The sequence below is a fragment of the Carcharodon carcharias genome, chromosome 17, assembly GCF_017639515.1.
Source record: "Carcharodon carcharias isolate sCarCar2 chromosome 17, sCarCar2.pri, whole genome shotgun sequence".
Classification (NCBI taxonomy): domain Eukaryota; kingdom Metazoa; phylum Chordata; class Chondrichthyes; order Lamniformes; family Lamnidae; genus Carcharodon; species Carcharodon carcharias.
In genome coordinates, this window is record NC_054483.1 from 31,466,799 (window position 1) to 31,483,817 (window position 17,019).

Here is a 17,019-nt window from a genome sequence, read left to right on the forward strand (position 1 = left end):
TTACAGTATACTCCATCCCCCTTGCAGTCAAGGCCAATGTTCTCTTTGCCTTCCTCATTACTTGCTGTACCTGCATGCTAACATTTTGTGATTGATGTACCAGGACACCCAGATCCCTCTGAACCACTTGCTCCATTTAAATAATATTCTGCTTTTCTATTGTTCTTGCTGAAGTGAACAACCTCACATTTTCCCAATTGTACTCCGTCTGCAAAATTTTTGCCCACTCGCTTAACTATATCTACTTGCAAACTTTTTGTGACCTCCTCACAGTTTATATTCCTACTTATTTTTATAGCATCATCAAATTTGGCTACAGTACAGCTGGTCCTTTCATTCAAGTCATTAATGTAGATTGTAAATAGTTGATGTCCGAGCACTGGTCCCTGTGGCACACTAGTAGTTACAGTTTGCCAGCTTGAAAATGATCCGTTTATCCAGACCCTGTTTCCTGTTAGTCATTCCTCAATACATGCTGACACACTACCCCCAACATGAGCTCTTAGCTTGTGTAGTAACCTTTTATGTGGCACCTTTTGGAAATTCAAATGCACTACATCTATTGGTTCCCCTTTATCCACCGTGTTTTTTACATCCACAAAGAAGTCCAAATTTGTCAAACATGATTTCACAGTGACTGGGCAGATGTGGGATTAGAGTGGAGGGTTGGACAAAGCTACAGAGCTTTTAAAGCAGGAGCTAAGATAGTTTTGGTCTTCCCATTGTTCAGTTGATTGAAGGTTTGGTTCACCCATGCCTTGATATTGACCAGATTATATTGGAATTTCCAATTGAGTAAGCGTTGCACTTAGCAATTGAGGGTGCTGCTTCAGTTGCCTGGCAGAGTTCTTTGTTTGCCTACTTTCTTGACTGATGCTGCTTCTTTGAAGGTTTTCTCCTCACATGGCCCCAGCACCACATGCTTCACATGCAACTGGAATTCCTCATCCAGCCATAGTGACAACAGGTATCAAACAGGAACGGCTTCATAACCAGCCCAGCCCCAACGATGCCTCGTGAGTATGCCATTCCTTTCTTACTGCTCTAAGTTTTGGACGTTAAGCAGTAAATGGAATAATTTGCATGTTGTATCAATTGGCTCTGATTTCGGAGTTCATCGGGAGGTGGGGTGGAGGGTAGGGGTGATGGTTCAGGGTCAAGGTGTGGAAAATGGCTTAAAACTTCACCTCCATGATGGTGGACATACTATGAAAAGAAGATTCATTTCCTGGCACAGATTTCCTGAGATATTGGATCATGTATTGGTCCCAATGGGAAGGGGGTTTAGTCCATTGGGATTCTGCACAGCGGGAGTGAATGGAAAGGAGTGTGCTCCATTGGGATTGCGTTCAATGAACTTGGCCCTGCTCCCATGAGTGAAGTACAGGAAGTGCGGATTGAGGTTAGCATTGGAAGGAGTGTGTTGTATGTATGCACCTCCACATCCAGTGTCTCCTGTCTTGGTCAGCTCTTCTTGATGTGAACCGTGTGTTTATTTCAGGAAGCCCCTGGTGGTGAAGAAGGAAGATGAGAAGAGGAAGCCTCACATCAAGAAGCCACTGAACGCTTTCATGTTGTACATGAAGGAGATGCGGGCTAAAGTGGTGGCGGAGTGTACACTGAAAGAAAGTGCTGCCATTAACCAGATCCTGGGACGCAAGGTTAGTCAGGGCCAGGGTGGGCCTCATGTATTACGATGGAGGCTGGCTGCAGAACCTGTACTGATTCTGGACCCACTGCAGTTGTCTTCTAGTCAATCTCTCCACATTATCACATTAATATCATTTTAACATGTTCTGCAGATAATTTCCATTTCCTGTTTGATAATAGTTCCTGTGAAGTGCCTTGTGACATTTTACAAAATTAAAGGTGCCCTATAAACACAAGTTGTTGTTCAGCTTGTATTGGCTTGAACCTGGAGCAGGATCCTGATTGAAATGGATTCCAGAAAATATCTTCATTGGAAGCTGCCTTGCTCGGACTCTGGCTGTATGAGGCTGGGGTGGATGGGATATGCTTTAGTTGGGAGGGATGGGGGTGAATTGTCTCCTACACTTGCTGCAGGTGAACTCTCTCATTGTATCTCCTGACAGTGGCATGCTTTGACTAGAGAAGAGCAGTCGAAATATTACGAACTCGCAAGGAAGGAACGACAACTCCACTCTCAGCTGTATCCTGGGTGGTCAGCACGGGACAATTATGTGAGTATCCAGCGTGGGTTGAGCAAGCACAGCCCATTGACCATGGGAGTGGGGAGAGGCTGGGGGAATGTGATTTAATTTGGAGGGTGTGTGAGACTGGGGGGACCCCCCCCCCACCACCACCCCCCCACCACCACCAGTCTTACAAGGTACCAGCTGGACAGAGCCAAGGAGAGGCTAGGTGAGTTCAGGCCAGCTGCACCAGGACAGTCATCAGTGTTCTAACCATCTCCTGACTGTTAGAGCATTATTTTTTCCTTGCCATGCCCCACATCTCACTGTTTTATGTTGATTGTGGAAGGGAAGCACTGACTCTGAAGTATCTGTTTGACAGGGGAAGAGGAAGAAGAGGAAACGGGACAAGCAGCAGGCAGAGACAGACAGTCGAGGTGAGGTGTGTGTGCGTGGTGTGTGTGTGATCGAAGCCCGGTTGTCTAGCTCTGCTGTGTCACGTGTGTGTGTGTGTGTGTTTTTGGGGTCAGTTGGATGTCAGAGCTTCAGGAAGCCAGTGCTGTGTGAGGGATTTCTGCTTGACACAGTTTCCTCCCTCTGCATCTCCCTGACGTGGGCCATGTTTCAATTCCTGAGCAGATCAGGGGTGAATAGTGTGAATGAGCATTGTGGGTGTGGTTGGGTGATGGCAAAACTCCAGGGATTCCACCGAGAGCCTTAGAAGTCAAAGCCTTAACTGATTGATTGAGGGAAGGACTCCTGTTTATTTTGGAGCTTTTACACCCTCAGGATGGCCCAAAACCAATGAAGTACTCCTTGAAATGTAATCACTGTTGTAATGTAGAAACCATGGGAGCCAATTTGTACGCAGAAAATGCCACCACAGCAGTCAGATAAAATTATGTGTTCTAGTGATGTTGGTAGAGGGATAAATGTTGACTTGGACAACTGGAGAGAACTCCCTTGCTCTTCCAATAATGGCTGTAAGATCCTTCACACCCACATGAAAGGGCTGGTGAGCCGCAGTTTAATGTCTCATCTGCAATAAAGGACCTTGGACGTTGCTCCCTCAGCGTAGCCCCCGACACCACCCCCACGAATATCTTGACGGATAAAACCTCTTCAAAATATAGGTTGCATCTGTGCATTTCCAAAGACAAGAGGGAACAAAAAGTACGGTCCCACCCTCAGTTACTGACCCTCTACAATGAACCCACATGAGTGATGCCCCTCCAACAGTTCAGTGCTCCCTCAATACTGACCCTCCAACAGTGCAGTGCTCCCTGAGTAATGTCCGTCAGGTGTTGCAGCACTCCCCAAGTATTGGCAGTGAAGTTCAGATCGAGCATGTATTTCTTTCTTCATTCATGGGATATGGGCATCGCTGGCTAGGCTAGCATTTATTGCCTATCTCAGTTGCGCTTAAGAAGGTGGTGGCGAGCTGCTTTCTTGAACTACTGCAGTCCATGTAGCATAGGTACACTCACAGTGCTTTTAGGGAGGGAGTTCCAGAATTTTGACCCAGTGACAGTGAAGGAACAGCGATATATTTCCAAGTCAAATGGTGAGTGGCTTGGAGTGGAAAGTTGAGGTGGTGGTGTTCCCATATATCTGCTGCCCTTGTTCTTCTTGATGGTAGCAGTTGTGGGTTTGGAAGGTGCTGTCCCAGAAGGCATGGTGAGTTTCTGCAGTGCATCTTATAGATGGTACACACTGCTGCTACTGTACATCAGTGGTGGAGGGAGTGAATGTTTGTGGATGGGATGCCAATCAAGCCGGCTGCTTTGTCCTGGATGGTGTCAAGCATCTTGAGTGCTATTGGAGCTGCACTCATCCAGGCAAGTGGAGAGTATTCCATCACACTCCTGACTTATGCCTTGTAGACAGTGGGTAGTCTTTGGGGAGTCAGGAGGTGAGTTACTTGCTGCAGAATTCTTAGCCTCTGACCTGCTCTTGCAGCCACAGTATTTATATGGCTAGTCCAGTTCAGTTTCTGGTCAATGGTAACCCCCAGGATGTTGATTGTGAGGGATTCAGCAAAAGTAATGTCATTGAATGTCAAGGGGCGATGGTTAGATTCTTTCTTGTTGGAGATGGTCATTGCCTGGCACTTGTGTGGCGTGAATGTTTCTTGCCACTTGTCAGTCCAAGCCTGGATATTGTCCAGGTCTTGCTGCATTTGGACATTGACTGCTTCAGTATCTGAGCAGTTGCAAATGGTGCTGAACATTGTGCAATCATCCCTACTTCTGGGCTTACAATGGAAGAAAGGTCGTTGATGAAGTAGCTGAAGATGGTTGGACCAAGGACACTACCCTGAGGAACTCCAGCAGTGATGTCCAAGAACTGACATTATTGACCTCCATCAACCACAACCATCTTCCTTTGTGCTAGGTATGACTCCAACTGGTGAAGACTTTTCCCCTGATTCCCATTGACTCGTTTTGCTAGGGCTCCTTTGACTCGGTCAAGTGCTGCCTTGATTGTCAGGGGCAGTCACTCTCATCTCACCTCAGGAGTTCAGCTCTTTTGTCCATGTTTGGCTGTAATGAAGTCAGGAGCTGAGTGACCCTGAGAGAACCCAAAATGAGTGCCAGTGAGCAGGTCATTGTTAAGCTGATGCTGCTTGATAGCACCGTTGATAACACCTACCATCACTTTGCTGATATATGAGAGTATAACTGATGGGGTGGTAATTGGCTGGGTTGGATTTGTCCTATTTTTTGTGTACAGGACACACCGGGACAATTTTCCACATAGCTGGGTAGATGCCAGCATTGTAACTCTTTCGAGTCAAAACCAAATAAGCTACTTAACAAATCAAGGGACAAAGTAAAAGGCAGCCCCTTAAAGGGAAACAGCAAAAATAAAAGACAAAATTTAGAGGAAACTTGCCTACATTAAATCACAATGTGATAAAACACCCCAGTCCCCGCGGTGCCCACTGAACACAGAAGGCCTTGATGGTGCTGGCGGACACCACATGCTCCCTTTCCAGGGACACCCGGCTGCGAAAGAGAGGCAGACCGTCGGGTCGGCCAACACCCTCCCACCACCCCCGATCACCCGTTGCCTGGACCTGTTAATGGCCAACTTGGCCAGGCCCAGGAGCAGGTTCATGAGGAGGTCCTCCTCCCTCCACACCCCTCACTGCACTGGGTGCTCAGAGATCAGGAGCGTGGGACTGAAGTGCAAACAAAACAACAATAAAAGGTTTTTCGAGAAACAAAAAAGGACATGCAGCTACAACAACCTACATAAGTGTGGTGCGTGGACTCCACAAGGCCACAAAAGACACAGGCCTCTTGGGAATCCGTGAACCGACACATTCTCCGGTTGTATGGAACGCCAGTGCTGTAGCTGCACTGGAACAGCTTGACTCTGGTCATGCAAATTCTGGAGCACAAGTCTTTAGTGCTTTTGCCAGAATATTGCCATAGTCTTTGCAGTATCCAGTGTCTTCAGCCATATCACTTGGAGTGAATTGAATTGGCTGAAGATTAGCATCTGTGATGCTGGAGACTGGAGGAGGAGGCCAGGATGGATCAACCACTTGGCACTTCTGGCTGAGGATTGTTGCAAATACTTTAACTTTATCTTTTGCTCTGATGTGCTGGGCTCCCTCGTCATTGAGGATGGGGCTATTTGCGGACCCTCCCCGTCTAGTGAACTGTTCAATCGTCCACCACTGTTCATGACTGGATGTGGCATGACTGCAGAGCTTAGATTTGATCCATTGGTTGCGAATCACTTAGCTCTGAATATGACTTACTGCTTCTGCTGTTAGCTACGCAAGTAGTCCTGTGTTGTAGCTTCACCAGGCTGACACCTTATTTTTTGTTATGCCTGGTTCTCCTCCTGGCATGCCTTCCTGCACTCTTCATTGAACCAAGGTTGAGCTCCTGGCTTGGTGGTAATGGTAGAGTGGGGGATATGCCGGGCCATGAGGTTACAGATTGGGTTCGAGTACAATTCTGCTGCTGCTGATGGCCCACAGCGCCTTATGGTTGCCCAGTCTTGAGTTGCTAGATCTGTTTGAAATCTATCCTACATAGCACAGGGATAGTGCCACACAACACGATGGAGGGTATCCTTAATACGAACACAGGAACCTCATCTCCACGAGGAATGTGCGATGGTCCCACCGACCGATAGATTCTTCTGTTGGTGAGGATGACGTCAAGTATGTTTCTCTCTCTTGGTTCCCTCACCCCCTGCCGCAGACCCAGTCTAGCAGTTATGTCCTTTAGGACTCGGCCAGCTCTGTCAGTAGTGGTGCTATCGAGCTACTCTTGATGATGGACATTGAAGTCCGCCGCCCACGGTACATTCTGTGCCCTTGCCAACCTCAGTGCTTCCTTCAAGTGGTGTTCAACATGGAGGAGTACTGATTCATCAACTGAGGTGGGGGGTGGTCGTGGGCAGAGGTGGTAGGTGGTAATCAGCAGGATGTTTCCTTGCCCATGTTTGACCTGGTGCCATGAGACTTCATGGGGTCCGGGGTCGATGTTCAGGACTCCCAGGGCATTTAGCACTTGGAGCCTGTTTGATGTTCAACGAAATCATAGCTGATCTGGAATCTAACTCCATCTATTCATTTTTGCCCCATATCTCTAAATACCTTTGTTTAACAAAAATTAAACTATCTCAGTTTTAAAGTTAACAATTGATCCTGCATCAATTGCCATTTGCGGAGAGCATTCCAAATTGTGTGAAGAAGTATTTTCTAATTACACTCCTAAAAGGTCTGGCTCTTAACTTTTAGACTACTTCCCTCTGTTTACCCTATATATACCTCTTAATATTTTGAAAACTTTGATTAAATTGCTCCTGAACCTTCTAAACTCCAGGGATTATGACTGTAATTTGTGTAGTCTCTCCTCTTAACCAAGTAACATTTGAGTAAACTTCTGTTCCAGTCTCTCCAGGCCAAGATATCCTTCTGAAGATGTGGTGCCCAAACTTCTGCCGTTGCTCCAGGTGTTGTCTAACCAGGGCTTTGAACTGCTGCAGCATGACATCTATGGCCTTGTATTCTGTTCCTCTGGATGTAAAGGCCAGCATTCCATTCACTTTTCCAATTCCTTCTGTACCTATTCAGAACATTTTAATGATCTCTATAGGCAGACCACATGTGCCTACATGGAAGTCCATGTGCCAGTTTTGCCTATTCACTTATTCTATCAACATATCTAATTTCATGCTTGCATCTACACTGTTTGCAATGCTGCCTATCATTGTGACATCAGACAATTTGGTATGTGGCTTTCTATCACATCATCTAAGTTTATAAAATACAGTCAATAGTTGAGGCCCCAACGCAGATCCTTGTTGGACACCACCAGTCACACCCTACCATTTGGAGAACCTCCCCATGACCCCTCTTTGTTTCCTGCCACTCAGCCAATCTCTGAGCCAGGTCAATAATTTGTCTTCACTTCCATGGGTTTCAACTTAAGCAAATGGTTCCTTCCGACGGATTTTATCAATTGCCTTCTGGAAGTCCATATAAATAACATCCAGAGACATTCACTTGTCCACTACTTTAATCACCTCTTCAAAAAATTCAGTTAGATTTAACAGGAATGACCTACACTTTTCAAATCCATGTAGGTTCTCTCTGATCTGCTGAAAAATTTCAAGCTGTCTGTCCCCCTATCCTTAACTACAGATTCTAATATTTTCTTGACAACAGATGTTTGGCTAACTGGTCTATAATTCCCTGGTTTTCGTTGCTCACCATTATTAAATAGCATAGTGACATGTGTAATTTTCCCATTTAAGTCCTCAAAGCGGAGAAGCTTTAGTTAGAGTGTCAGCAATTTCCCCACCTGGAGTCACAGCACAGAAGGAGGCCATTTGGCTGATCCAATCCATGTCACCTCTGTGTAGAGCTGTCCAGTCAATCCCATTCCATTGCTTTATCTTTGTAGATCTGCAAGTTTATTTCCCTCAAGTGCCCATCTGATTTCCTTTTGAAATTATTGATCATCTCCGCTACCACCACCCTCATAGGCATCAAGTCCCAGGTCATGGCTACTCATTGCGTAGAGTTCTTCTTCACGTCCCCCTGCATCTCTTGCCCAAAACCTTACACCTGTGTTCCCTCGTCTTTGCACCATCAGTGAATGGGAACATCTTTGATTACCTGATCCAAGCCTGTCACAATCTATCAAATCTCCATTTGATCCCAACCAACTTTGCAATTACTTAGTTTAAATCGCTGAGATGGAAACTATTTGATCCTGGAGATTTGTTGTTTTTTTAGCGCAGTATTTTCTTCAGAACTTATTTTGTTAATTTTGCTAATAACCTGCCCTTGAATCAATCTTAGTTTCCTTAGGATATCTGGCAAGCTGACCTCTTTGCTGTAAATACTAATGCAAATTAATCAATTAGCAGGTCTACCATTTCTTTGATTTACATATCAATTTTCAAAGGGCCTGCACTGCTCCTGACTACTCTATTTTTATGATCATAGTTGTAATTTTTTTTTTGATTTTGATATTCCTTTGATATTTCTCACCTTTTACACTTCTTTGTATGTTTACCATTGGTTAGGATCTGATTTTATTTGCAATTTGATGAGCTTTTGCTTTCAGTTTTATGTTGTCTCTGCGGAGTCCCACAGGCTGTGCCGCTGGGATTCCATCCCTCCCAACCCCCAGGGACTGCATCACTGGGACTCTATTTCCCTCCTTTGCTACCTCCTCAGTTAGCCATCCAGTGGGATGTACAATTGCTGTGAGTGTGGAGTGGGTGATGGTGTGAAAGGCAGGTACTGTGTATTTCGCTGTGACTTCCTCAATTTCTTGTCTCACTCTGATGATTGTTTCTTCTCTTTTAGATCTCTCCTTGCCAGTGTCCCGTCGGAGGCTGAAGTGTGTCCAGTACCTGCGGGCAGATGAGAGCAGCGCCCCACCTGTCTCTGCCAGCGGCAGCATCTTGGACTCACCACCTTCGCCGTCCACTCTGCAGCTACTGCCAGATCCCCCAGCCTCCGAGCAAGCTCAGCCCCTGTCACTCAGCACAAAGCTGAGCGCCCCATCCTCTATTACCCCAGCTTCCGGCCTTACCGAGAGTAGCCCCTCACCTGCCAGTGCACGGCAGCTCTCCTACACTGCCATCCCCACTTTCTTGTTGACTCCTCCCTCATCAGTGGAGGCCGCTACACATTCCCAACACGCTGTACCTGCCATGCAGACGCAGCCATTGTCCCTCGTGACCAAATCTGTGGAGTGACCGTGTACAGCCCGTATCTCAGACCCGCATCCTCCCAGAGAGTTTTTAAAAGATGTTCTTTGCTGGTCAATATTTGACCCAATTCTGATACTGAAACCTGTAAATATATTTTTCAGTTGATGCAGCTGGAGGGAGGGGGTGAAGTGAGGTGCAAGTGAGGTGTTCCGCTGACTACGGGGGGTCTTTCTCTCTCTCTTTCTCTGTTTGAACCAGCTCAGTTTCAATTCTTGAGTTCAACATTATTGGTGGAGGTGCCCTTTGAACTCCCGCCTTACCTGAGTGTGGGGATCAGGTTTCATCAGGGGTCAGGGAGAGATGGCTGAATTCCCAGATCTCACTGGAGCTCTGGCAGACATTGGCCTCTTCATGGAAAAGGCTGACACTGCCCAGGGGCTGGGCGGGTGGGAGGTTGGGAAAAATAGTTTGGGCGGGGATGGGGCAGGTTCACAGTATTGGTCAGGTGGGGCAGAGGAGATATGGGGGTAGGTGGGAGGTTATTGAGCAGAGTTGGATAATGGCCTGGGCTCCTGATCACAAGTCAGTCAGGATTTCGAGAGGTGGAGGGACCCAAACCCTGAACTGGTTTCATCTGAGCCTTACTGCAGAGCAGGGGTTTGGTGGGGCAGGTGATGGATGCACAAACAAGTGAGACAATCATGGTACCACTGAAACTGCCAGCCCCCCCTACCCCTGCTGGGAGCAGTTTCCTAGCTGGGTAATGCTAGTCTTGATGCTTGACAGGGAGGGGAGACTTGAGGAAACTTCAGGAGCTGTTCCCTGTCCAATGATGGATGTAGGTTGTAGAATTCAGTCCATGAATCATTCTGGACAAAAGAAAATTCAACATCTATCCTACAGAAGGTGGGTAGCTCCTCTGCCAAAGCTGGCATCACAGATCCTTGGTTTTAAAAGGATAAGAGTTTGATGAGCAAGTGGGGTTTTTAATCAAAAGTTTCTGGCTGAGATAGAACTTTGTTGATAGCTTCATTGGGGAGTCAGGCTGCCCTGTGTGCTGCTGGGAAGAGCAGACCAATTCTGGTCTTCACCTGTGATGACCCTTGTGTTGCTCCTAGGTCTTGGGTGAAAGAAATGCCCCTCTGCAGCGATGTTGTTCAAGGTGCACTGATCCTGTCGTCAAATGGCCCATTCATGCTTTTGATGCTGACAGAATATTTGCTGAGGAAAGGACAGGGCACCAGATCCCATTGAAAGTCGTTGCTGTGACAGGAGGGCTGCCATCATTTGCGATTTTGGATGGCACAGTGCCAAGACTGGTCAATCCAAAAGGAGAATGTGTTTCTCTCTTGATTTGAGTATGGAATTTGATTTTGAGATAGTTCACCAGTGAGGAGGACATTGGGGAAATAGGTCCAAACAGATCCCAACCTCGGGGAATACGCTCAAACAGACCCAACCTGTTCCATTCAGCTGCATGTTGGCATATCCACACCTCCACTTCCCTTCTGCAGTAACCCTCCGTCTCATATCCATGCCTCCACTTCCCATCTGCAGTATCCCTCCGACTCATATCCACGCCTCCACTTCCCATCTGTAGTATCCCTCCGACTCATATCCATGCCTCAACTTCCCATCTGTAGTATCCCTCCGTCTCATATCCATGCCTCCACTTCCCATCTGCAGTATCCCTCAGTCTCATATCCACGCATCCACTCCCCATCTGTAGTATCTCTTCGTCTCATATCCACGCCTCCACTTCCCATCTAAAGTATCCTTCTGTCTCATATCCACGCCTCCACTTCCCATCTTAAGTATCCTTCCGTCTCATATCCACGCCTCCACTTCCCACCTGCAGTATCCCTACATCTCATATCCATGCCTCCACTTCCCAATGCAGTATCCCTACATCTCATATCCATGTCTCCACTTCTCATCTGCAGTTTCCCTCCGACTCATATCCACACCTCCACTTCCCATCTGCAGTATTCCTCCGTCTCATATCCACGCCTTCACTTCCCATCTGCAATATTCCCTCCGTCTCATATCCACGCCTCCACTTCCCATCTGCAGTATTCCCTCCGTCTCATATCCACGCCTCCACTTCCCATCTGCAGTATTCCCTCCGTCTCTTTTTTAAAATTTGCCTCGTTTTAAAAAATGTAAAAATTTTACTGCATAAACATTGTACATGAAAAATTCTTTGTATTTAGGGGTTTTTTACAGATTTATGTTTAGCATATTTCTGCTTTTGGAAACAGAAGTTTCCAGAATGTTCTTCCGTGTTTGAGATGTGTAAATAAACAGAACCAACACATGTAAATTTTGGAGGGTCGGGGGTGGGGGGGGGGGGAGAAAATGAAGATTCTTTGAATAAAATTGAGCTTCCTTTTGCTCTCCAAGCCCCAGAGTTAGTTTGTGGGCAGCCCTGGCATCACTGAGAGAAAAAAAAAACATTTGTGTCTTTGAAAAAGAAATTTTTTTTTTTGAAGATTTTTATATTGCAAATGGTATTGAGAATTTTGGGGCTGGGGGATCAATGGGGTTGATGGAGGCAGGATCTTTTATCAGATGGTGCGATTTGGAGGTGAGATGTCATGTGATGAAACATCCCAGGAGTACATTCAACCGGAGTTGGTATGTCATGAGACCAAAAATGGAAGGGACATTCTGGAATGACCCTTCAGAATTTGGAGTGGTTGGTGGGGGTGGTCTGGGATATTGGGATCTTCTCTCACTATGAAAGAACATTAGGGATATGGAGAAACCAACTCCCCAATCTTATGGGTGGCAGCGGGAGAGTTTACATCCTTGACTGAGGGGTAAGAAGCAGCAGAGAATAAGAGACAGTCCCTATGGTTTAACAGGTGTTTTCTCATGTGACAAACCTGCCTTCTCTATGAGGGACATCACCAGTAAAGAAGGAGGTAAGTTAATTGAATGAACCAAGGGAGAGAAGTCCGAGAAAATTGCACCATGAGTTGAAGACTCATGGATTCCAAGGAAATGTTACAGATGAATAACTAGTCCAATTGAGAGTGCATGAGGCGGGGTGAAATCCACAGGCAAAGATACATCTGCAGGTAACTTCTGGATACAGTGAGGAAATGTTAATGAGACAGTGTACAGTAACTATTTGAAGGAAGGGTCTCAGCATTTGTAGAGAGTCAAGTGACAGCAGCCATGAATAGTGAGTAAATGTTTGTGGTCAAGTTGATTGACTGGGCAAATGTGGGGGATGTTCTTTAATGTGGGGAATAGCACGTAGGAAATGAGATAAGAAAACACTGCAGAGGAACAGTCCACAGGAAATCATGGGATTGTGGTGGGTTGGTGGAAGCTAAGTGCAAAACTAAACCATCAACATGTCCTGGGAAAAGGGCAAATCGGATCTTAGACTCTCTGGGTCCAGGGATCAAACACAAGTCCTCGAAAGTAACAGCTTGTATTGAATGCTGATACTTCCAGACACACTTTGAGCACTGTGTCTTATTTGGGGAGGGTGGAGAGAAACAAGATAATTGGATTGGTTTCTGACGGCTGCGAGATTGTTACATCGACTCCAATGTGACCTGATATTCAAATGAGATATTCTGGATCCCAGAAAAGCAGAGAAGCATTCATGATCAATGCCCTGATTTGTTAGAGCTCTCAGAAGCAACTCCTGAGCCAGCAGTCCTCACTTGGACCATATGATTGGTTTCCTTCAGTCCAGCATTTTGGGTCTTGTTCTCGCTTCATGACAAATATAAACACATATAAAATCCAGAATATACTTGTTAGAGAATTCAGTTCCACCTCTGAGCGCTGGAGTCCTGTCTGATCCGAGTGCATCACTACTTGCTCTTATGCTGAGTTAGTGCAAAGTGTGTGCTTAAATGGATGCTGTTGTTTCTGGCATTTCCTCTCTCCCTGTAATGTTTGGCATCAGACTAAGTCACAGGTTCCTGATTATCATTTTACACGTGAATTAACCCTTGCGTGTTCTAACTGATTTCCAGACAATGAGACAATCTTGAGTTGACAACTGCAGTTTTGGATCCAAGTTATGGACACACTGGGGGAACAGATCAAAGCAGCTCATTGGCCCAGAATCGAGAAGAATTTTTGTGTTTTTTCTACGGTAAAGAGACCCCAGGGACCTGGTGCTTAAAGCCAAGAACAATCAAGACTCAAACCTGAAATGGTCGGTGAGGGGATGGAAGGAATGTGGGAGGCTGGTGAGGGACAGGGGATTGGAAGAGGAGGATAAGGATGGGAGGGGAGGGGGAGTGATGTGTCGGTGTGATATGGTTGGTGTGAGTATGGGACTTGGATGGGAGGGAGAGCTGGGAAAGATGTTCGGCGACCACGCAGTTCAATCCGTCCAACATCAGTTCTCTGCCTCACCAATTTGATTGATTAGATGAAAATGGCTATTTCAGTCTCTGATTTTTTGGCCCTTTGCTGATTGATTGTATTTGAACTCCCCCAAATCCTGTTCACCCATCACTCACCCTGTGCTCACTGACCTATGTTGGTTCCCAGCTAAGCAACGTCTTGGTTTTTAAACTTTCATCCTTGTTTTGAAGAAATCTCTCCACGGTCTCAATCCTCTTTGTCTCTGTAATCTCCTCCATTCTTCTGCAATTTCTGCGGTCCTCCAATACTGGCCTCTTGTGCATTCCTGATTTTAATCAGTCCACCACTGATGGCCTCTGCCAAAGTCTGTGAAATTCCCTCCCTGCACCCCACTACCTCACTTTCCTCCTTTAAGGCATTCCTTCAAACCTAGCTCACAGGCCAAGCTTTTGGTCACCTCTTAATATCTCCTTACATGACTCGGGATCATACTTTGTTTTTGAATACTCCTGCGAAGCACCTTGGGACGGTTCATTACGTTAATGATGCTATGTAAATATAAGTTGCTATGCGAACCAGGGATTTACAAAACTGATGCAGAACCTTCACCCCTTTGTATCCCAACCCTTTGGATATAAAGACCAACATTGTATTAGAGTTTTTAATTTCTCTTTCGACCTGTCTACCAATTTTTAATGATTTTTGTACCAAGCCACCTAAATCTCTCTGCTTCTCCAAAGTTTCCAGTCACCCTGACCTATATTTCTTGAATTCAAAGTTCATGCACACAGATTTCCCCAAATTGAACCCCATCTTCCATAGTTCTGCTCACATCTGTTAATGTCCCCCTCCAATTTATTGCACCTCCTAATGGGGTGTCATCAGCAAACCTAGAGTTTTATAACTCCATTCCTTAATCCAAGTTATTGGTAAGATTGGAGAAAAACTGCTCTGAATGACAAAGATGTCCATAAGCTCCTCGCACTTATTACATATGTTTACGTTGGATTATACAATACAGAAACAGACCATTTGGCCCAACTAGTTCAGGCCGGTGTTCAGGTGTTTATGGTCCACATGAGCCTCCTCCCATCTTTCCTCACTTAAATCTATCATTAGCACCATTTGTCCCCTTCTCCCTCAGACACTTGTCTCACCTCCCCTGAAATGCATCTGAACTATTTGCTTAAACCACTCTCTGTGGTAGCAAGTTCTTCATTGTCACCTCTCTGAATAAAGTTTCTTTTGAATTGCCAGGTGGTCTTGTGGAGTGAGGGGTTTAAGAAGATAGATTGCAACATTAAAAAGAAGCTGGAAGTTCTTTTTCCATCTGCAATAGTGAGCTATTTGAGTTTTAAGGAGTCCACCCTGATCTGGTCGGGGATAGCCCCATTGCATTCAGTTCTAGACACAGCACCTCTGGAAAGATATGATAAATAAGAGGGAATACATTGCAGGTTCATCAGAATGATGTCAGGATGAAGAGTTAAGTTATGAGGACAGATTCCAGACTTGGCTTTTATTCACAGATTGGCCCATTGTGTCTGCACTGGTTCTCCAAATGAGCATTATGACTTAGTGACATTGTCCTGCCTTTTCCCCATTCCCCCCTGTACATTGTTTCTATTCAAATAATCATCTCATGCCCTCTTGAAAGCCTCGATTCGTTCCCCCCTGCACATTGTTTCTATTCAAATAATCATCTCATGCCCTCTTGAAAGCCTCGATTGAACCTGCCTCCACCACACTTCCAGGCAATGCATTCCAGACCCAAACCACTCGTTGTGTGGAAAAGTTTTTTCTTATATCACATTCTTTTGTGTATCGTTTTGCAAATATTTTGTGCCCTATCAATTTTAATGCTTTTATGAGCAGGAATAGATTTTCCCTATCTACTCTGTCCAGCCCCCTCATGATTTTGAACATCTCTATCAAATCTCCTCTTCTTCTCTCAAGGAGAACAGTCTGAACCTCTACAATCTATCCTCATAGCTGAAGTTTCTCATCCTCTTCTGCACTCTCTCCAATGCGTTCATATCCTTCCTATAGTGTGGCATTCAGAACTCTACAAAATATTCCAGCTGAAGTCTCATGAGTGGTTTATATAAATTCAGCATAACCTCCCTGGTCTTGTACTCTATGCCTCTATTACTAAAGCCCAGGCTACCATATGCTTTATTAACTGCTCTCTCCACCTGTCCTGCCACCTTCAATGATCTATGCACATATACATCCAGGTCTTTCTGCTCCTGCACCCCCTTCAAAATTTTACCTCATTTTATATTGTCTGCCCATTTTCTTCCTACTAAAATGCATCACCTCACACTTCTCCACATTGAACTACATCTGCCACCTACCTGCCCATTCCACCAACTTGTCTATGTCCTCTTGAAGTTCTACATCATCCTCCTCCCAGTTCACAACACTCCCAAGCTTCGTTTCAGTCACAAACTCTGAAATTGTCCCCTGCACACCATGACCTAGATCATTAATAGATATCAGAGAAAGCAAGAGTCCCAATGGGGAACTCCACTGCAAACCTTTCTCCAGCGTGAAAAATTTCCATTGTCCATTACTCTCTGCTTCCTATTTTTCAGCTAATTTTGTATCCACATTGCTACTGTCCCTTTTATTCCATGAGCAATAACTTTTCTCACAAGTGTTGTTTGGCACTGTGTCAAATACTTTTTGAAAGTCTACATCAACAGTATTACCCTCATCAACCTTTTCTGTTACCTCTTCAAAAAGCTCCAAGTTAGTTAAACACAATTTACACTTTAGAATCCATGCTGGCTCTTCCTAATCAGCCTATACTTTTCCACGACTACTAATTCTAACCCAAATAATTGTTTCTAGAACTTTGCCCACCACTGAAGTTAAACTGACTGGTCTATAATTGCTGGGCTTATTCTTACAACCTTTTTTGAACAAGGGTGTAATGTTTGCAATTCTCCAGTCCTCTGGCACCTTCCCTGAGTCTAGGGAAGACTGAAAGATTATGGCCAGTGCCCCTGCAATTTCTACTCTCACTTCCTTCAATATCCTTGGATGCATCTCATCCGGTCCTAGTGCCTTGTCAACTTGAAGTACTGACAGTCTCTTCAACACTTCCTCCTTATCAATTTTGAACCCTCCTTGTGACAGACTTTCCTCGTCTGTCACCATGGCCTGGGTAGCAACCACCTCCTCGTTAAAGGCAGACGAAAAGTATTCATTTAATACCATGGCCCCTTCATCCATTTGTAAATTCCCTTTTAGGTCCCTAAACGGTCCTACACCTTTTACCGCCTGCGTTCTTTGATGAAAGAAGATTGAGTCCAGGTGTTTA

General features: G+C 45.4%; 1 protein-coding gene across 3 annotated transcripts in view; it reads left to right on the forward strand.

The window, feature by feature from the left end:
- LOC121289590 (transcription factor 7-like 2) overlaps window positions 1-9,790 on the forward strand; it is a 123,755-nt gene extending 113,965 nt beyond the window's left edge. For all 3 annotated transcript variants that reach the window (XM_041209170.1, XM_041209168.1, XM_041209169.1), the window contains 5 exons: window positions 891-1,016; window positions 1,502-1,661; window positions 2,094-2,201; window positions 2,536-2,590; window positions 9,001-9,790. In XM_041209170.1, the coding sequence (XP_041065104.1) occupies window positions 891-1,016; window positions 1,502-1,661; window positions 2,094-2,201; window positions 2,536-2,590; window positions 9,001-9,395 (844 nt within the window). In that variant the 3' untranslated portion in view covers window positions 9,396-9,790. The remainder of the gene's footprint in view (window positions 1-890; window positions 1,017-1,501; window positions 1,662-2,093; window positions 2,202-2,535; window positions 2,591-9,000) is intronic.
- The last annotated feature ends 7,229 nt before the right edge of the window (window positions 9,791-17,019 follow it).